This window comes from Cherax quadricarinatus, chromosome 55, assembly GCF_038502225.1.
Source record: "Cherax quadricarinatus isolate ZL_2023a chromosome 55, ASM3850222v1, whole genome shotgun sequence".
NCBI classification, from domain to species: domain Eukaryota; kingdom Metazoa; phylum Arthropoda; class Malacostraca; order Decapoda; family Parastacidae; genus Cherax; species Cherax quadricarinatus.
The window spans coordinates 17,471,474-17,493,651 of NC_091346.1; the positions used below are offsets into that span (position 1 = coordinate 17,471,474).

At 41.1% G+C, this 22,178-nt stretch overlaps 1 protein-coding gene across 1 annotated transcript in view; it reads left to right on the plus strand.

The window, feature by feature from the left end:
* Window positions 1-22,178, plus strand: part of LOC138854350 (opioid-binding protein/cell adhesion molecule-like) — a 275,215-nt gene that overhangs the window by 28,105 nt on the left and 224,932 nt on the right. Inside the window, exon 2 of the mRNA XM_070096967.1 lies at window positions 16,514-18,860. Within this exon, the coding sequence (XP_069953068.1) occupies window positions 18,722-18,860 (139 nt within the window). The 5' untranslated portion in view covers window positions 16,514-18,721. The remainder of the gene's footprint in view (window positions 1-16,513; window positions 18,861-22,178) is intronic.

The window sequence follows — 22,178 nt, forward strand, 5'->3', positions numbered from 1 at the left end:
ACAAATACTGAACGAACGGGTGTGTTACCAATACTGAACGAACGGGTGTGTTACCAATACTGAACGAACGGGTGTGTTACCAATACTGAACGAACGGGTGTGTTACCAATACTGAACGAACGGGTGTGTTACCAATACTGAACGAACGGGTGTGTTACCAATACTGAACGAACTGGTGTGTTACCAACACTGAACGAACTGGTGTGTTACCAACACTGAACGAACTGGTGTGTTACCAACACTGAACGAACTGGTGTGTTACCAACACTGAACGAACTGGTGTGTTACCAACACTGAACGAACTGAAATGTGCTGACTTACGTAAAATGAAGTAAACGAAGTTTAATGTTGGAATTCAACGAACTATAATATACTGAAAGATCTATATAATGAACGACCTTGAACACACTGAGCTGCCTGGAATATTATGAAAAACCTTAAACCTAAATTTGTATAACCCCTTGTAAAAAAAAACCGACCCTTAACATTTAAACCGAAACAAAGTCAGCAATGAGGAAATTAAGACCAAAATTGGGACTTGGCAAAAAAATTGCTAATATTTATCAATAATATTTACGGAAAATATATGAATTAATAAAAAAGAGAGAGACTCTGACACCACACTAGTCGCGTTGTCTGAGTGGTAGAAGAAGCCTCTATATAAGCACGTTGTCAGGTAAAAAAAAGATCGACAGAAGAGAGAAATCACTCCATCTTCTGGTTTCACTCTTGTCTGCCTCCTAATTTATGAGAATGATGGTTGCTATAGTCGGTGCCTTCCTCGGTTACTAGTAGCTCTAGTATTGTGCCCGCCTAAGACTACAAAACAAGCATCTATCACCAGTATTAATCAGGGCTGCTCCTGCTTTCCCCCTATAGACAGTAGTTCATTAACTATCATTCCTTCAAAGCAAACTTGCATTTTTAGCTTCTTTCTACCCCCCACCAACAATTTATAATTAATGAATGATAAGAAAGCTTTGGCTCACAGGTGGCTTCAACTTCTCCCTATACCTAAGAGGTGACTAAATTAAAGGGAATATAACATAAGATAATATTTCTAGAATAGAATTTATAGTTATAATATACCAAGGTAGTGTAACTCATTTCAATATCTCCTTTTATAAACTAATGTAATAAAAGGTAATTTATCAAAATTTTACAGAAGCAAGATAACACCAACATTATTATTATTATCAACAAAATATCAGCGCTTACGAGACCGAAACGTCGTCTTTAGGTCTTTAATCGTGGAGTTTTTGACGAAATGTACCAGCCACTGTAGGGTGACTTCTTACTGTAGTGGAAGGAAGGCGGGGTAGGGGTCGGCCTAGGAAGGGTTGGAGGGAGGGGGTAAAGGAGGTTTTGTGTGCGAGGGGCTTGGACTTCCAGCAGGCATGCGTGAGCGTGTTTGATAGGAGTGAATGGAGACAAATGGTTTTTAATACTTGACGTGCTGTTGGAGTGTGAGCAAAGTAACATTTATGAAGGGATTCAGGGAAACCGGCAGGCCGGACTTGAGTCCTGGAGATGGGAAGTACAGTGCCTGCACTCTGAAGGAGGGGTGTTAATGTTGCAGTTTAAAAACTGTAGTGTAAAGCACCCTTCTGGCAAGACAGTGATGGAGTGAATGATGGTGAAAGTTTTTCTTTTTCGGGCCACCCTGCCTTGGTGGGAATCGGCCGGTGTGATAATAAAAAAAAAAAAAAAAAAATTAATAATTATTATTATTATTATTATTATTATTATTAGTAGTAGTAGTAGTAGTATATCACAGAAATTAAATCTTGAGTATTTTCTTGAGAACCCTTAACACGTGAGCAATTTTGACTCCTAAAAACACATCCACGAAATGCTTATGTTTTCTGCTAATCCTAATGGGGCCATTCAGTCCCAAGAACCATTAAGGTGTTTCCTGTCCCCGTTAAGGTAGTCCACGACCCCATTATGTTGATCCATGCAATTGGTTCAAGGCAAAAATTCTGAATTATTTATTTCCAGACATGAAAACGTAATTTCTTATAGTAGAAAGGATGAGTGTGGTAGGAAGAGGTGGATGGGAGAGGGAAGATGGGATATGTAAGGGGGGGATAATGTATGGAAAAGGGATATGGAGGGGGCTTGGAAGGAGTTTGATGGAGTCGTGAGGGAATGGGACAGACGGGAAGGGGAAAGGTGGATGTGTTCATGCTGTGAACGAAGAAAGTTTATTAATCATAATAATAATAATAGTAATAATAATAATAGTAATAATAATAATACCAATATTATTAGTGCTTAATTCACGGGGAATCGTAAAACACGTACGGATCAAACAGCGCCCTTGTAGTGGGAGGTAATCAGGTTTGCTCCTTGGGCAAGTAATAGTAGCACCAGTTTCTTGAATTAAGAACTCTTCAGCTCTAAACAACTGGAATATTAAGTTCAAGAATCATTAAAGTCTTATGTCTCCCTTTGAGACTAACATGTGACTCTCACAGCTCTGCCTGACCCAGACGTGAGGTATAGTAACTATAAACTACCACATATTCTATTTTTTTACGTTTTTCACGAGGGAAAGGAGGGAGGTGCGGAAGATGAGAAAGGGAAGGAGTTAAGGGAGGGAGTGATATGAGGAAGGGGGGGGGGGTTAGTGATATTAACTGGTGGGGAAGACATTTGCCGGTCTGGCTGGATCACAGTGTGTCTTCCCTGTCCAATATATTAGTGTGTAATGTGACGGTGGAGAAGTTTTATCCCTACTGCTTGCTTGCTTGCTTGCTCTCTCTCGTGTGTGTGTGTGTGTGTGTGTGTGTGTGTGTGTGTGTGTTTACATTTATATGTCGTGCCGAATAAGTAAAACTTGTTAATTAGCAAGAACACATTTAAAATCAAGTCCTTTCAAAAATTTCCTCTTATGCATTTAAAGATATATTTTTTTCATTTATGTTAATGTAAAAATTAACGATTTTGTACCAAAAGAACCTTAGGAAATTTACCTGACCTTATTATAAAAATCACAATTTAATTTAGCATCATCCAACTAAATATATTTTAAATACGTTTGCAATAATTTATTAATAAACAAACAACGAAATATATTTTTTGCGTTAGATTCACAATGATTTTTGCGAAATTACTACATACACAAATTATCGGTTGCCTTATTCGGCAAGAATCAGAGCCAACTGTCACCATGAAGTAAGGCTGGGTTAAAGACATGTCAGAATTATGGATTCTCTGTTACTAGTGTGTTCATTTCCACTAGTTGGCTTTTACCATAGTCTACCATTGTCCGAATTGTTTGCCATTGTCCAAATTGTTTGCCATTGTCCACATATGTTAACTTGCACTCTCACGCCATGGCGTTTCTCTAATTTAATTATTTATATGATGGTTTAAATCTGTGTGGGTCATTCTTTGATTCCCAGTTCGTTAACAGAGAAATAGACTCACTGTTGAATTGAACTCAGGGAATTGGCTGATATCTCAAGCTGAGAGAGCCCACCGGATGAGGGTTCCTTAGAGCTCGCAGAGTCAGGATCATGGTGATAGTCATGAGTGCTTCAATAGAGCTTACTGCGTTAGACAGAAGACTAACGCCTCCATCTTTCTTCCTTCCATCCTCTCTCTCTCTCTCTTATATATATATATATATATATATATATATATATATATATATATATATATATATATATATATATATATATATATATATATATATATATATATCCCTTTCTCCCTCTCCCTTTCTCCCTCTCCCTCCCTCCCTCCCTCTCCCTCCCTCCCTCTCTCTCCCCCTCTCTCTCTCCCTCCCTCTCTCTCCCTTCCTCTCTCTCCCTCCCTCTCTCTCCCTGCCTCTCTCTCCCTTCCTCTCTCTCCCTTCCTCTCTCTCCCTTCCTCTCTCTCCCTTACTCTCTCTCCCTTCCTCTCTCTCCCTTCCTCTCTCTCCCTTCCTCTCTCTCCCTTCCTCTCTCTCCCTTCCTCTCTCTCCCTTCCTCTCTCTCCATTCCTCTCTCTCCCTTCCTCTCTCTCCCTTCCTCCCTCCCTCCCTCTCTCCCTCCCTACCCCTCTCTAATGGCCAAACTTCATGAAGGTAACTGTAGTCTTACGCAAGTTTGTAGTCATGAAGGAGTGGTAGTCAAATGTTGTGTAATTTTTTTTGTGTGTACCATAGTTTACAGTTTGAACGAGATTATTCTCCAGGCTGCGTAATATTTTCTGAAGTTTGGAGGAGAATATCCCTCCATTTTGTGTAGCATTTTCTGTAGTTTGAACACTGGTATTCCCTTGCTGTATCATATTTTTCTAAAGTTCGAGGGATACTCTTCAGTGAGATACTGTGTCGTGTTTCCTCTATGCCTTGAGGAAGAGTCGATACGCCATGCGCTTCCCACGTACATGCGTACACGTGTTGCGTACTTGGCAAAATATTTACCCCAAGTTATAGATACATATACGCAAGTGTTCACCTAATTTACGTTTACGTATTGTGACCACCTGATTCTGAAAACACTTCTACTGTCCATTACGTCAAAATAGTACCTATATACGTCATATATAAGCGTTTCATGCGTCAGAAAACACATTTGCCGACGATCGTGCACCTTAATAAATCCACAATTTTTAATAGTTAGTCGATAGCTCTATAAATATTGTCTTTATGTATCTTTGCAACAACAATGTGGCAATGAGATACCTAATTACCTCGTCTACTGTTGCTAAGTAAGACATGTGCAGCAGTTATGTATCTTTATTCCGAAACGTTTCGCCTACACGGTAGGCTTTTTCAGTCGAACATTTAGGAAGGTTCTGCTGCTTCCTCTGTATTTGACTGAAGAAATCTACTGTATAGGCGAAACGTTTTGGAATAAAGATATCTAACAGAAAGGCTTCGGCCAGATTACCATTATTATTATAATCAAGGGGGAGCGCTAAACCCATAAGATTATACAGCGCACGTGGAGGGGGGGATGATGGAAATCATTTAGGCTCAATTCAGGGAACCGGAGCACATATCCAATGCCCTAGATCAAGAGCCCCTCCCCTGGAGGGGGAGTCAAATGATCAAAAGCTCTAGCTGTGAGTCCCCACATGACTAAGACCCGCTCAGGAAACACTTGTGTTTCATGACAAATCTTTCGTCCGTATTGTGTACCATTATCACATTTACATTTCATCTACTGTTTTGATATAGATAACCAGGTGTTGCACACGTGCCCAGAGCTTTATCATAACATTATATTCTATGACTAAAATTAAACAAACACTCGAATGCAACCATGAACAATAAAATACAACTACATGTGCTGAAATACCTCTAACAACGCACTAGTGAATAAAACACAAACACAATCGTGTGTTTCAAAGTCACACGTTTCCAATTTTAGACCAAAAGTTTCCGTACTCCAACAACAGTCGACTTGAAATTCACAACACTTCTCTAACTGCTACTTTCGTTTACTATCGCTGTCCCTGTCTGCCTGTCTATCTGTCTGTCTATCAGTCTCTGTGTACGTATTGACAAGCAATGTTTGCTATATTCCTTGTGTGTAGCAGCTGTCGTGTGTGTGTGTGTGTGTGTACTCACCTAATTGTACTCGCCTAATTGTGGTTGCAGGGGTCGAGACTCAGCTCCTGGCCCCGCCTCTTCACTGATCGCTACTGGATCCTCTCTCTCTCTGCTTCCTGAGCTTTGTCATACCTCTTCTTAAAACTATGTATGGTTCCTGCCTCCACTACTTCACTTGCTAGGCTATTCCACTTGCTGACAACTCTATGACTGAAGAAATACTTCCTAACGTCCCTGTGACTCGTCTGAGTCTTCAGCTTCCAGTTGTGACCCCTTGTCCCTGTGTCCCCTCTCTGGAACATCCTATCTCTGTCCACCTTGTCTATTCCCCGCAGTATCTTGTATGTCGTTATCATGTCTCCCCTGACCCTTCTGTCCTCCAGTGTCGTCAGTCCGATTTCCCTTAACCTTTCCTCGTACGACATTCCCTTGAGCTCTGGGACTAGCCTTGTTGCAAACCTTTGTACTTTCTCTAACTTCTTGACGTGCTTGACCAGGTGTGGGTTCCAGACTGGTGCTGCATACTCCAGTATGGGCCTAACATACACAGTGTACAGTGTCTTGAACGATTCCTTATTAAGGTATCGGAACGCTATTCTCAGGTTTGCCAGGCGCCCGTATGCTGCAGCGGTTATTTGGTTGATGTGTGCCTCCGGTGATGTGCTCGGTGTTATGGTCACCCCAAGGTCTTTCTCCCTGAGTGAGGTCTGTAGTCTTTGTCCACCTAGCCTATACTCTGTCTGCGGTCTTCTTTGCCCCTCCCCAATCTTCATGACTTTGCATTTGGCTGGATTGAATTCGAGAAGCCAGGTACTGGACAAACATGTCCAGCCTCTCCAGGTCTCTTTGCAGTCCTGCCTCATCCTCGTCCGATTTAATTCTTCATCAACTTCACGTCATCTGCGAACAGGGACACTTCAGAGTCTATTCCTTCCATCATGTCGTTCACATATATCAAAAATAGCACTGGTCCTAGAACTGACCCCTGTGGGACCCCGCTCGTAATAGGCGCCCACTGTGATACCTCTTCACGTACCATGACTCGTTGCTGCCTCCCTGTCAGGTATTCCCTTATCCATTGCAGTGCCCTTCCTTTTACGTGTGCCTGATCCTCCAGCTTCTGCACTAATCTCTTGTGGGGAACTGTGTCAAAGGCCTTCCTGCAGTCTAGGAAAACGCAATCTACCCAACCCTCTCTCTCATGTCTTACTTCTGTTACCTTGTCATAAAACTCCAGGAGGTTTTTGATACAAGATTTGCCTTCCATGAACCCATGCTGGTTTTCATTTATAATCTTGTTCCTTTCCAGGTGTTCGACCACTCTCCTCCTGATAATCTTCTCCATGACTTTGCACACAATACATGTCAGAGACACAGGTCTGTAGTTTAGTGCCTCGTTTCTGTTTCCTTTCTTAAATATGGGGACTACATTAGCTGTCTTCCATTTCTCAGGTAGTTGCCCTGTTTCAAGGGATGTGTTGAAGATTGTGGTTAGAGGCACACACAGCATCTCTGCTCCTTCTCTAAGGACCCATGGGGAGATGTTGTCCGGTCCCATCGCCTTTGAGGTGTCAAGGTCACTTAAGAGCTTCTTCACCTCCTCCTCAGTTGTTCGTATGTCATCCAACACTTGTTGGTATATTCCCTCTTGATGTTCCCTTCTGTTCTGTCTTCCCACAGCCCTTCCTGTCTCTACTGTAAAAACTTCCTTAAATCTCCTGTTCAGCTCCTCACATACCTCCTGATCATTTCTTGTGAGTTCTCCACCTTCTGTCCTTAATCTGATCACCTGGTCTTTGACTGTTGTCTTCCTCCTGATGTGGCTATACAACAGTTTCGGGTCTGTCTTGATTCTCGATGCTATGTCATTTTCATACTGTCGCTGGGCCTCCCTCCTTACCTGTGCGTACTCATTCCTGGCTCTGCGACTGATCTCCCTATTTTCGTGTGTTCTCTGCCTTCTGTACTTTTTCCATTCTCTATTGCACTTTGTTTTTGCCTCCTTACACCGTCGGGTGAACCAGGGGCTTGTTCTGGTCTTCCCGTTGTTACTGTTGCCCTTGGGAATGAACCTTTCCACTGCCTCCTTGCATTTTGTTGCTACATATTCCATCATTTCATTTACTGGCTTTCCTGCCAGTTCTCTGTCCCACTGGACCTCCCGCAGGAAGTTCTTCAACCCTATGTAGTCCCCTCTTTTATAGTCAGGCTTTTCCCATTCTACTCCTGTTATTCTCTCCACTTGCAGCTCTACTATGTATTCAAAGCACAGAACCACGTGGTCGCTAGCTCCTAGGGGACTCTCATACTTGATGTCCTCAATGTCTGAGCTGCCCAGGGTGAACACAAGGTCCAATCTTGCTGGTTCATCCTCCCCTCTCACTCTGGTAGTGTCCTTAACATGTTGGTGCATGAGGTTTTCCAGCACCACGTCCAACATCCTGGCTCTCCATGTTTCGGGACCCCCATGTGGCTCCAGGTTTTCCCAGTGTGTGTGTGTGTGTGTGTGTGTGTGTGTGTGTGTGTGTGTGTGTGTGTGTGTGTGTGTGTGTGTGTACCAGCTGTCGTGCGTGTACCAGCTGCCATGAAAAAAAAGTTATGCTAATTTCCAGCAACCAACTTTCCCGTCAGCCAAAAATTAGTACAAGTTTAAAGTTATTGAAACTAAAATTGTTATATTATTTTTGGTATTTTTAAGCAGTTTTTAAATTATTAAGTGATTATTCTTTGTGGATTTTCATAAATAGCAAAATAATATATTGTAAGTTTATAAACTGCAATATCATGTTTTACAAGTTATTTGCATATTCATAAATTGTATTGCAATCTTTAGTATCGCCAAGATTCAATATGCAACAATCCATTTCATAGCTCAGTAAATGTCCCAGATTGAACAGCCCATATTAATTTACAAACTCGTAATTAATGTATATGTGTAAATAGGTCTTGGTCACAATGCCTTCAGAAACTAATCTAAACTTTGAAATTGCGATATTCAACACTAAATTCCCTCGAGTATCACCTGACCTCAGAATCATACATTTCTCTAACTTGTGTCATAGCATCCAGCTATCTTCGCTGGTATCTGTATGACTCCAGATGGTTGCCACCATCTGTCTAAGATTCGTATTACCTGCCTGATACCAGCCGTCTGTCGTCAGCTATTACCAAAAGCCGAGTTATCACAACTTTTCATCACATGCTCACCACCACCTACCATCTGTTTAATACACTCTGTCATTCACCTGTCGGCTTACTGTCCTGCCTACCTCTCTACACAGTCCTCTAAGAGTGTGCTTAGCACCAGCGTCACACGCCCCTTGCCCTGAGATCAAGAGAGGGAGGCGCTGCGTCTCAACTTCCTCTGACAATGATCTGAGCGTCGACATGGGAACTGCTTCAACGATATTCCATAATCCTCCCTTGGCTTGTTAAGTTACCAAGAGACCTCTCTGTTTTCTCCTTGTCGTTTTCTTTCTCGCTTTCTTTTTCCTTTTTTTCTCTTGATAGATATGGATAGAGATAGATTACTTCCCTTTTTGAAAGGAAGTTTATACAACTTAATTAATTTCTTTGTTGTTATCGTTAGTGTTGCTGGTGTTTGTTAGCAATGCTGCTGTTACTACCGGTGTTAGCACCGCTAGTATTAGCACCGCTAGTATTAGCACCGCTAGTATTAGCACCGCTAGTATTAGCACCGCTAGTGTTAGCACCTCTATTGTTAGTATTTCTGTTGTTAGCATTGCTGTTCACACTGCTGCAAAATGTCACATAGGAAGCCATGGGGGACTAGAGACTCGGAAGGAACCAATTTTACACAAGTCTTGAGTCTTTGCAAGGCATTGTTCACCTCATAAGCCACTTGCCAGCATTTACCTTTCATGGACTTGTTGTTGTGTAACTTCAACTCTCTGCGTTGCAAGAGCAACACACACGTTGCAAATTGAATCTCCTTTCAGTGGTGTTTGTATTCTGTGATCCTTGTAACCCTTCAGTGTGAGTTTGGGAGTTTTTCATTAGTTCTCTCTCTCTCTCTCTCTCTCTCTCTCTCTCTCTCTCTCTCTCTCTCTCTCTCTCTCTCCCCTTCTCATCCTTTGCTGTTTAACTGCCCTCTTTCTCACGAAGAGAAAATACTGTGACCTTTATTGCCCAGGCACCAGCATTGATATGCATGAGATGCGTTTACTGCTGACTAAATAAATAGGTCAGAGGAGCGGGAGTCTCTCTTCGATTGTCTCTGTGTATGGGGAGGCAATTTGCATATTTATATTGTGGGTCAGTGCATCCAGCGTTCCAGAGGGGCAGACAATCAGTGAGGTAGAGTTAGTTTACTGAGAGACATTGTGGGGTCAGAATTTCCAGAGAGGAAATCAGTAAGGTAGAGACTGTGGGGCCAGAACTTCCAGAGAGGAAATCAGTAAGGTATAGACTGTGGGGTCAGAACTTCCAGAGAGGAAATCAGTAAGGTAGGGATTATCAGGTCAGAACTAGCAACATTTCAAAAGGCAGGCTAGAATGTCCTCTAGATTAATGTACTCATCAAACTCGCTAAGTGTACTCCACAAAAGAGAGTGGAATGATTGAGAAGCCAAGTCACCATTGTGTGGTTAGTAGCAAAAACACCTTGAACTCTATAGGAGCTATATTAACAAATCCATTTGCAAATCCTGTGGATCTTAAAATATATATTTAACACATCTGCCGTTTCCCACCGAGGCAGGGTGACCCGAGAAAAGAAGAAACACTTTCATCATCATTCGCTCAATCATTGTCTTGTCAGGCAAGTGCCTACACTACCATTCAAAAAATGCAACATAAATATATATATAATATATATTATTCAAAAACCTTAAATATATTGATAATTTTGAAATATAGCCTTGTGAAGTGTTCACTCATGTTAAGAATTATATTCATCATCTGTTCAGTTGCCTTTTAACATTGCCTTCTAATGTTGAATATAATTATCAGTTACCAAAATGAGAAACAATATAAATGTTAATCTTTAAACCATAAGTATTAACATTTTCTAGTCTCCATAGAGGAATTACCTTCAGACTTGTCCCAGCAAACAGTGCAACAATTACCTGTGCAAATACGTAAGAAGAAATTTTAATTTTTATTGTGTACTGAGCCTTATTAACCTACTCTTAATTATTCTAAGTTTGGACTTTATATAGTGTCATTAAGTGTTGAAATTATTGTTATTATTTGCTGATATTGTTGATGTTGTCGATTCATTACTATCATTAATAATAAGAATATGAAAAGGAAGAAATATAAAGGTGTTTCAAAATGAGGCTGTTTCAAAATGAGGCTGTTTCAAAATGAGGCTGTTTCAAAATGAGGCTGTTTCAAAATGAGGCTGTTTCAAAATGAGGCTGTTTCAAAATGAGGCTGTTTCAAAATGAGGCTGTTTCAAAATGAGGCTGTTTCAAAATGAGGCTGTTTCAAAATAAGGCTGTTTCAAAATAAGGCTGTTTCAAAATAAGGCTGTTTCAAAATAAGGCTGTTTCAAAATAAGGCTGTTTCAAAATAAGGCTGTTTCAAAATAAGGCTGTTTCAAAATAAGGCTGTTTCAAAATAAGGCTGTTTCAAAATAAGGCTGTTTCAAAATAAGGCTGTTTCAAAATGAGGCTGTTTCAAAATGAGGCTGTTTTAAAATGATGGACCCGATGTGAAATCGCCACTGGTTTGAAATTGGGTCCCTATTTTGAAACACCCTGTATTAGAATTGCAGTTGAAGGCACGCGTGTCTGACCATTACCACGTACGTAAACTATCCTCTGGTGGGACGTAACTACGTAACTACGGTAACCGTGGACACTTTTTTTCCGAAATTGTGTGAGGAGTGACGGTCGGTAACTCTTCTTAATGTCTCTTAGTGATTGGCAGTCTATTTACACGGTCCAGAGGGAGCGAAACTAATCCAATAGACATCAATACAGGGCATCGTTCTTCTGTTTCTTTCCATACTATTGTTACTACTTCTATTACTACTACTATTCGTTAGGAAGCGTTGAAACCATTAGGGTCATACGTCCTCGGAGGTCTGGGAAGGGTAGAGGAACTATGTTTTGGCCAGAGGAAGGGTAGGGCGCCTCTGTTACATAAATCAACAGACCTTCACTACCAACAAGGCGTCACTCTCTGAAGGGGTATATTCTTCTCAATGGTACATGCGGAAGTGCTCGGTTTCGATCATCGGGGAAGTCAAAACGAAGCCTCTGAATTCATTTATTTCCACATGGAGCGATATGTTGTCCCGGATAAAAGTTTGTTCATTTTTTCTTCCGAGACGAGTGCTTTTTTCGCTTTTCGTGACATTGGTTCTTGCAAAGAGATCGACAAAAAAATGAACCTTTAAAAAGGTTTAAATTTCAATTGAATAACTCCTTGTAAAGCAAAATAAATCCTGTAAAGCTGTCCAAAATCACTTGTATAAATCATACTGTTATTCTGAAGAATTTGAACAGTTCACATTGCACTGTAACGTTCATCATAAAACTGAAGGGAAAGTCACCATACCGACAGTTTTATTTTCATGCGTATCGTTTGTGAATTGATTTTCCTTATAGAAGTTAGCGAATTTGACGAATGAAAGCCATAAAAAAGGCGTTTTGGTGGTTGCGTATTTGTACTCAAGCGCACTGAAAATAGCCTGAAATAGGTCAACGAAACACTAAGGTACTAATAAAATAAGTTAATTCATTCAAAAAACACAAAAAAACACGTAAAAGCAAACAAAAACACAAGCTCGCGTGCGCCCACACACACGAGAGTAGTCACTTGTCAACCCATTCTCGTTCTGCCTCTCTCCCGCAGCCTCCATCACTCAGTTCACACAATGTTTGGGTCCATTCTGTCCATTATTCACGTCAGTCTCCAATCGTCAGAGTGACCAAGCACAGCCATTGGTCACCTGTCACGGTCTCAAGAAATGAAGAATTCTAACAGCCAAAAGAATCCAGGTCGAATCCTGGGCAGGGAGGGACACATGAGCGCCTTTCCTGATATCTTCAGCTCCTGTTAACAAGCAGAAAATAGATTTCTACGAGTTAGGCGACTTTACCTCTAAAAATAAAAGGATCTCAATGGAAATAAGTCGCTGATTTTTTTGGGGTTATCCTGGGCAATTTACACTATGTATGATAATTGTACTTACGTGTACCTGTACTTAAATAAACTTACTTACCTACGGTCGAATTCCGCGAGAGGCACTAAAAATGACCCTCAATGTAATACAATAATAAACCACAGAGAAGTTTGCGACGACGTTTCGGTCCGACTTGGACCATTTACAAAGTCACACAGTGTGACTGTAAATTGTCCAAGTAGGTCCAAAACGTAGTCGTAAGCTCCTCTTTCCTATGAACGGGTTAGTTGCGTCTTGTTCCAATAATGGTATTGTGCCTTTTTTGCCCCTAAACGTAAATAAGACATATTAGTTATTTTTCTTGTGTTATTGAATGGTTATTAACCCTCTTAGGTTATTAATACGAATAAAGTCTTCTTAATCACCGCTTTCGTCTTTAAACAGCTGATCTTCAAAACAGTAGCCCTGGCACTACCCCAAGGAAATCACTGACATCTCGAGTTGCTGGCCTCTAAAATCCTTTGCGCTGTCTCAAGCCGATCAGTAGCATTTTAAACAGCTGAGCTCTTTCTAGACAATAGTTTTGGTGCTGCTCCTAGGGAGATCACTGGCACCTCCAGACACTGACCTCCAAACACTACTTTTGGCATTATTTCGGAGGGATTACTCTAATATTCAACAACTTACCTTCCTTCAAACAAAAGCCTTGGCACTGTCTGAAGACGATCTCTGGCATCTCCAGAAACTGGCTTGCAAACAATATCATTGGCACTGTCTCAAGTATATCGCTGGCATCTCTAGCAACTGACCCTCATTTCAAACAATAGCGTTGACACTGTCTTCGGATCACTGGCATCTCTAGCAACTGACCCTCCCTCCAAACAAAAGCCTTGGCAGTATCGATTTTGGATAACTCTGGAGGTCATATTTTGTTCGTTCGCTAGTTTTATGTATTTCTGTTAGCTTTTTCACATTTCCTTTATCTCCCTGGATATATTAGTGTTGGATCATTTCCTCATTGCATTCTTGCTGACGTCTCGGCTTCAGGTTAATTTTTAAGTTATATTATTACGTACCTTCAGCTATGTTCTTCCGTGTATCAACAGTCAACCTCACAGCTTATTACACAGTGCCTTAATTACATTATGCTATACTTGGTTTGGTTAGGCTAGAATGACTGTTAGCAAAACTTAAACACCTATTAAATTCTATGACTCCAATAAATGCAATAATTCATAAACCAGATTGAAGCTATCGAAGTGCGAACGGAAAACGGAATTCGACAAGTCTGCCCTGAAATACATAAATATTTATGTTTTTTCAGTCTAGTATTAACGCCACAAGTCCGCTGTTCCTTAAGATGTCGTCAGATTTGGCTTTCGATGCTGTTATTCCCTAATTGTTGGGCTGCCCGTCTTTTTACCCATGCATATTTGTTTCTGCCTCTTCTGCTCACTTTCTTGCTTTCCACATTTTCTTCTCCATGCTCACCTTTAGGCTTTGCATTTCTGCACCTTTGAGGGAACCATTGGCTCGCTCTGTTCTTACCGCTTGATCTTTTGCGCCTTGGTTTGAATTTCTCTTCTACATATCTAGACACTGTAGCTGTAGTCACATGTAGTATGTAGTTCCTACCAACTACATATTATTCCTAGTCTTTCCTTATTGCTAGCTTTAATACTGTAGTGTATTCAGGCATTGTTTCCTACCTGTGTAGTCTCCTCTTTTGATATTTGATTTACTTTTAACATTACACAAATAACTCGCATCCTGACGTTTCAGTCCAACTTGGGCCAGTGAAGGTTCTCTCACCTTCGTGAATTTGTGTGACTAGTCAATGTTCCAAATCGGAGTAAAACGTCCTAATACGCTTCTTTCTTCTATGTCGAGGTTATTTGTTTATTGTTCCACTCAGGGTATCGTGTCTTTTTGTTCTGTCCTTCTGTCAATTCAGTGATGACTTGAATCTCTTTTCTCCAAGTCATATCTCGTCAGTGTCCTTTAATTGGTATCATGAATATAATGGATTATCAACGACCTCCCTCTTGCAGTCTCCATTTTTTCTTTTCAAATTACCTTTCCTGTTAACATTATCTTTGATGCTTCCTTAATCATCTCCTGTACTTCCCGGTTTCCCGAGATCATTTCCACAAAGGTCACATTGCCTTATTATTCCCTTCCTTCTCTTTCCCAGCCTTCCATTACCATGATCGTTTCTCATTTCTCAGTTCCCTTCAAATCCTCCTCTTCCTTTTTCTCCAGCTCCCTTGGATCCCCTACATTTTCTACATTCACTATTTTTTTTACATTGTTTTTAACACATCAGTCGTTTCCCACCTAGGAAGGGTGACCTGAAAGAGGAGAAACACTTTCATTATCACTCACTCCATCACTGTCTTGCCAGAGGCGTGCAGACGCTACAGTTCCAAAAACTGCAACATATCTCCTGCCCTCACCTTCTGAGTGCAGGCACTCTACTTTCCACCTCCAGAACCCAAGTTTTTTTTGTTTTACCTCTCCTGGCGAGTGCTGTCACATAATACTTTTTTTAGAACCCTTTCCTCAATCACCATGCAGCGATCATTTAACTTTCTTTCCAGACACCTTTTATCTTGTGCGTTAATCCTGTTAACATTAAGTTTTTCTCCAGTTCAACTACAGACAGTTCCTTCCACTATAGCTTCCTCGATTTTTTTTGTATTTACCTTCGAGTTTCTTAACCCAGTTTAACCCAAATAAGAACAATAACCTCTGATTTCAGCTTATACTTGTAAATCGTTCGTTTCTGTGATTGTTTATTGTATATCAGTGGGCGTGAAAGTGCTACTGAAAGTGTGTGTGTGTGTGTGTGTGTGTGTGTGTGTGTGTGTGTGTGTGTGTGTGTGTGTGTGTGTTTCTCAACAAAGATTTCTCTTGTATCTATTTTTCTAGCAAAAAATTCTTAAAATGTTGACATCCCCAAAAGGCTTTGAGGCAAAAAAGTTAAATAAAACTCTAGGCGTCTGAGTGTTAAAAATTAATGCAAGTTTTAGGAAAAAGTTTGCATTTTTCACAGCAAGCACTCTGGAAGCTGTGAGGATACCACAGACTCTCTCTCACACCACACAGGTCTGTGGTATCCTCTGTAAGGGTGTCACAGTCACTACTACAGGCAAACCGGGTAAGGGATGCTGTGGGAAAATGTGTGCAGATGCATCTCTTGCTATGTGTCGTGTATTTTATGGGATGCCTATGTGTCCAGATACATGGTGATCTACTCGCTAGCAGTAATAACATACTGTTTCATTCTTAGGCAGAATCGAGTACCATTTTCTCGTTTTGGTGAATTTTCTCAATGTTTTTCCTTTTGGATTTAATATCATTCTTGAGTACAGAGTATTGAGTTCTAAAGTCGAGTGTACTAGAAACTAGAATCTAGAGCACTAACGAGAGAGAGAGAGAGAGAGAGAGAGAGAGAGAGAGAGAGAGAGAGAGAGAGAGAGAGAGAGAGAAAGAGAGAGAGAGAGAGAGAGAGAGAGAGAGAGAGAGAGAGAGAGAGAGAGAGAGAGAGAGAGAGAGAGAGAGAGAGAGAGAGAGAGAGAGAGAGAGAGAGAGAGAGAGAGAGAGAGAGAAAGAGAGAGAGAGAGAAAGAGAGAGAGAAAGAGAGAGAAAAAGAGAGAGAAAAAGAGAGAGATATATAGAGAGAGAGAGAGAGAGAGAGAGAGAGAGAGAGAGAGAGAGAGAGAGAGAGAGAGAGAGAGAGAGAGAGAGAGAGAGAGAGAGAGAGAGAGAAAGAGATCTCTTAGCTGATTCGTTTGAAACTTGAGTATTTCACATAAACACAGACTTATTTATACTCTTAAAAACATGCATTCTCCTTCCAACAGTTCACCACCGTATTCACCGCCACCCCACCACCACCACCACCATCGCCGCGGCAGGACCACCACAGCACCACCACATCACCACCAAGACAGCAAATAGCGTGTGGTCATGGTTTCCTGAGCAAGTGATAAAAAAAAATGCCCCACTATAAAGCGTTATTGAGTTTAGTTACTTAGTTTGTTGTGAAGTCGGCTCCTGTTATATAATGGACGTTTTATGGTGAGAAAATCTGCATATATATTACCGTGGTAAAGATGAACGCTTTGACACCCTGACCGTAAAACTGGCTACTCTCCATCGTAATTTTATTTTTTATCCCATAAGAGCTTTCAAAATGGAAAAGAATAAAGCCAAAAGTTGTGAAATAACTCTCCAAAAGGTTTGATGAGAGAGTGCAACAGTGGCAGGGAGGAGGATAGGGTGCCACTGCCTGTGTACCAGGGAGGTTGGAAAAGATGTACTGAAACGAGAGGGTGAGAGAGTGCATTTGGGATAGATAGGAAGTGAAGTCAGGAGGGCTGCAACACTGCTGGCTTAGACACTCAAAGCACACACGCAAGCACTCAGACACACACACACACACACCTACTTTTCATTCTCTGCCCTACACATACACAAAATTTACGCTAATTTACACAAGCTCGTTTGAATGTTTCCTAACCTACATCACTAAAAAATATATTCAAAGACAAACATAGCACTACTCCTTCATATATACACACACACATGACCACACACATACATACACACAAAAAGACACTCGCAAAAACTATCAGATATTTACTCATATCGACAAGACTAACGATAAACTAATGCCTTAAAAACTTCAGCAGATCCATTGCTATACATAATGGCCCGAACACCCAGCAATTATATACATAAATATATATGTATATATTCACATTAATGTACACTCATTAAATGAGCATAGAGTAAAAATATAAAAAAAAAAATTGACGGTAATATTTATTTGTGCATCTCACTAACATTTTTGAGTTTCGTAAGGTTATCTTTTGAGTATTTCCAAGTTTACTTCTTTATGAACACGAAATATTAAGCAAATCTCAATTTCAAAATTTTTAAAATGAAGATTTTTATTAAACACGTACTTGGAAACACACGGATGTACGTCCATTGTATACAGTTACCAATACTGGCATTGATACAGGCAAACACGGATGTACGTACGTTGTATACAATTATGAATACTGGCACTGATACAGGCAAACACGGATGTACGTATATTGTATACAGTTATCAATACAGTCATTAATACAGGTAAACACGGATGTACGTACATTGTATACACTTATAAATACTGGCATTGGTACAGGCAAACACCACTTCCCCATCACCAACATACCACAGCTATAGTGATCAGCATCACTCCAGCATCTACTCTCAGCTAAGCTCACGATTACATGATCTAAAAAAAAAAACGTCAATGCATGAAAGAAAACGAATGAAAGGAAATACTAGAATAAAAATACCAAGATGATCTGTAAAGAAAGTGTTAAACCCCCTCTGCAACGCTTATACTTGAATGGTTTAACAAAACCACTACCAAAAAACACCCACTTCCACGCTCAATACACGCACATACAACCTCCACTGCAACAACTACGAACAGTGAGCTCCCACTGCAAAGGCATTACAAACACACGCATACAACCACCATAAGAAGAACTAAGAACAACCATTGAGCTCTTAGTGCAAAAACACTAACAAATACGAACACAAAAAAAGGGACTGCAATAACTACAGTGACCTCCCGTCGTCAAAACAAAAAAAATCTGAGTCTCACATGTAACAAATGCAGTTAATAACAACTACAACAAAAGCAACAGCCCATAAAGACCCCGATCAAAGCGTGGGTTAAGGTGAAAAATAAAATTGTAAGAACTTTCCTCTTAGTTTTGTAGTCAAAAAAAAATCACAACTTGGCACACCATCCCATATACTAATGCCTCCTTTTGTGTAGCGAAGAGACGACAAAGGGAAAAAAAAGCGGAGAGAGGCGAGAAATAGAAGAAAAAGAAGAGCATGAAAGAGAAGCTAAAGTAACAATGGGGAGAGGATAAGAAAAAAGGCTTTCAGTTCCTCCTCCCCTGAAGGAGGATAGCCCGAAGACGTTCATTTCTCCGAAGTCAAGTACGCAGCTCATCCTCCCCATAACGACCCTCTGGCTGCCTATCCCCCGTCCACTAGAGATGTGGTGGTGGTACGGGAGGAGAAGTAAGGACAGGGGCATGGTGTGGGCGTGCGTCTCAATACTAGCCAGTCTGTGTCTGCCGGAGACTGCAGGCGGACTCTTTGCTCAAGCCTCCGCAACAGACGATGAGGATTGGGGTGAGTACTAATTGATTTTCGCTCTGTTGCAGAGAGGCTTCTCTGTGTGTGAGTGTGTGTGTGTGTGTGTGTGTGTTCTTTATTTTTATCTCTCAATCTATCTCATTCTTTCCTATTTTGAGCATTCCTTTGAGTCCATCTTACTGTGTTTAGGTCCGTCTATCTGATTCGGTTTGTAACTGTATTCCTCCGTCTTATTTCGTTTGTTACAATTTTTGAATGACTGAACATTTCTCTCTGTCTCTCTCTCTCTCTCTCTCTCTCTCTCTCTCTCTCTCTCTCATTGTCCAGTGTTTCACGAATTTTAATCACGATTTCTCAAAAATCGGGTAAAACATTTATTAGAATTTTTCGGTAGAGCAAAATATTGACTTGTGCTTTATACATAACATATCCCCAGCTACCCCAGTGTAAGGTCACCCCCAACTACCCCAGTGTAAGGTCACCCCAGCTACCCCAGTGTAAGGTCACCCCAGCTACCCCAGTGTAAGGTCACCCCAGCTACCCCAGTGTAAGGTCACCCCAGCTACCCCAGTGTAAGGTCACCCCCAGCTACCCCAGTGTAAGGTCACCCCAGCTACCCCAGTGTAAGGTCAACCCAGCTACCCCAGTGTAAGGTCACCCCCAGCTACCCCAGTGTAAGGTCACCCCCAGCTACCCCAGTGTAAGGTCACCCCCAGCTACCCCAGTGTAAGGTCACCCCAGCTACCCCAGTGTAAGGTCATCCCAACTTCCCCAGTGTAAGGTCACCCCAGCTACCCCAGTGTAAGGTCACCCCAGCTACCCCAGTGTAAGGTCACCCCAGCTACCCCAGTGTAAGGTCTTCCCAGCTACCCCAGTGTAAGGTCATCCCAGCTACCCCAGTGTAAGATCACCCCAGCTAACCCAGTGTAAGGTCATCCCAGCTTCTCAAGTGTAAGGTCACCCCAGCTACCCCAGTGTAAGGTCATCCCAGCTACCCCAGTGTAAGGTCATCCCAGCTACCCCAGTGTAAGGTCATCCCAGCTACCCCAGTGTAAGATCACCCCAGCTAACCCTGTGTAAGGTCTTCGCAGGTACCCCAGCATAAAATCACCCCAGATACCCCAGTTTAATTTCTTCCCAGCTCCTCCAGAGAACACCAGTGTGCAGCTTCCCAGCAATCCCAAAGAATTCCCTCTGTAAGGTCTTTCCAGCTAAAAAACTATGAATATTTCTAAGAAACTCTCACAAGCAATATTGACTGCGATGATGTCCTGTGGGAATATGTCCATATGAAAAGATGTCATGTATATATTAACATCCGAACCATCTCCCACCGAATTAAGGTGACTCGACAAAGGAAACACTTTTGCCGTAATGTAGTTCACTGCTATCTTGACAGAAACGTGTTGACATTACAGATTATATATATATATATATATATATATATATATATATATATATATATATATATATATATATATATATATATATATATATATATTATATATATATTTATATATATATATAATATATATATATATATAACTAAATGTAATTTCAGCAACGTTTTGAAATATTAAATTGCTTTTCATCGCTCACTGAACATACTTTAATCTGATGAGACTGTAACCTAGTTTAAAATGTCTTTCTTCCTGCTACTCAAGAGGCACTACGGCCACTACCTCCCTCAATCCCAGCCTCGTCATACATCAGTGCCTAACCTCATCCACTTTCACACAGCCTGTAATTTTTCCCTCACGCTCGCGAGTCTACTAATGCCCAAGCTGTGTCAAGTGCCCAATATTCCTTCTGACCAGTCTTGCCATGGTGACACTCTGGTAAGAGGCATCTGCCTAGGAATGCACAAAAACTGTGCTCGAAATCTCACAAGTGGCTATGCACATATGCCCAGTTTTCTTGACTTTGTAGGTGCATTGAAGACTCCAGCCGAGGACTGCATCCAAAAATCCCTTTCAACATAGTCAACACCTTCCCAGGTCTCACCTCCGAGAACTTAACAACTGCAATCAAATTAACTTCTGCTCGAAGGCTGCCACAAGTTCCCAAAGCAGCCTGCACTCAGGCAGTTGCCAAATTCACTGACCTCTTGAAGAAAATCAATGACGCCCCATCAACCAGCGGATCATGAAATAACCTATTGCTGTTCCGTAATGTTTGTCTTCCCGTCCTGCTGGAGATCAATCTCCAGTAATATCTTATTTATACGTTTAATAAATTCCCCAATAACAATATCCTTGTCTTGCTTTCCCATAGTAGGAACAGTATCTGTCGGGAAAATTTAAACAGAACACCTAAACTCAAATACCAAACCTTAAATTAGCATGAAAATAGAATAGGAAAATACTACTGGAGCAATAAGGCTAATTAATAGTGAGGATACCATTTCCTCTTGGGATTCCACTATGGCATGAGCCCTACAGGATGAATATCCACCCAGAGCTCCAAACACAAACACCGTCCTCCCTGAGAGTGCCACAGGAGTAGAGCCTTCAAGACCCTGATGTGTACATAGCTGCTATGTCAACCCCACCTCGCTCACAAGATGACTTCACAGGTTTAAAATCATAAGAAGAGCAAATGCTCATTCCATCATTTTGCGATGTTTTCAGAGAGCCTCATGTCTGAGCTTACCACATTTGCGAATGTATCTGGCGTCATCCCTGAGACCATTAGGCCCTTCTATTTTTGATGCATGACCAAATTTCTTACGGAAACAAGATGCATCTCTTTTCACACTCTTGTTGCTAGGGCTGCTATGAGAATCATGAACCATGATGCAGACACAATGCTGAAATCATTTCAGCTCCAGTTTGGGATTCAACGAGGCTGTGAGGCAACAGTTCATACAGCGTGAACATACATTGCTAACGTAACAGTTCAAAACCCTGATTAAATTGGATTCCGCCAACGCTTTTAATCTAGTCAGAAGGCATACTTGTACTCAGAGCTCTTCATCAACAGTTCCATCTCTTCCATCATTACATCCAGTTACAGTGGCATCTCAAATCTTGAATTTGGTGAATGGCACATTAACTCATGGGAAGGTGTGCATCAGGATGACCCCTGGCTCTCCACCCTCTCCCATCTCTGCTTATTCATTAAGGAAGTCATAGAAAGGCTTTCCAGTGAGCTCAACATCCGATTCGTGGATTATTATTGTGGGAAAAAAGGCTCGTAGACTAGGTGCTGTGACAATGATTACCCTGATGCCAAATACCCAGGGAAAATAACTGAGAAAATATACGAATATATAGACAAGAATGATAAGGATATAATTTATTATTTACTTATAACAGGGTGAACAGAGTAATTTCTATCAATAAATAATGAGTA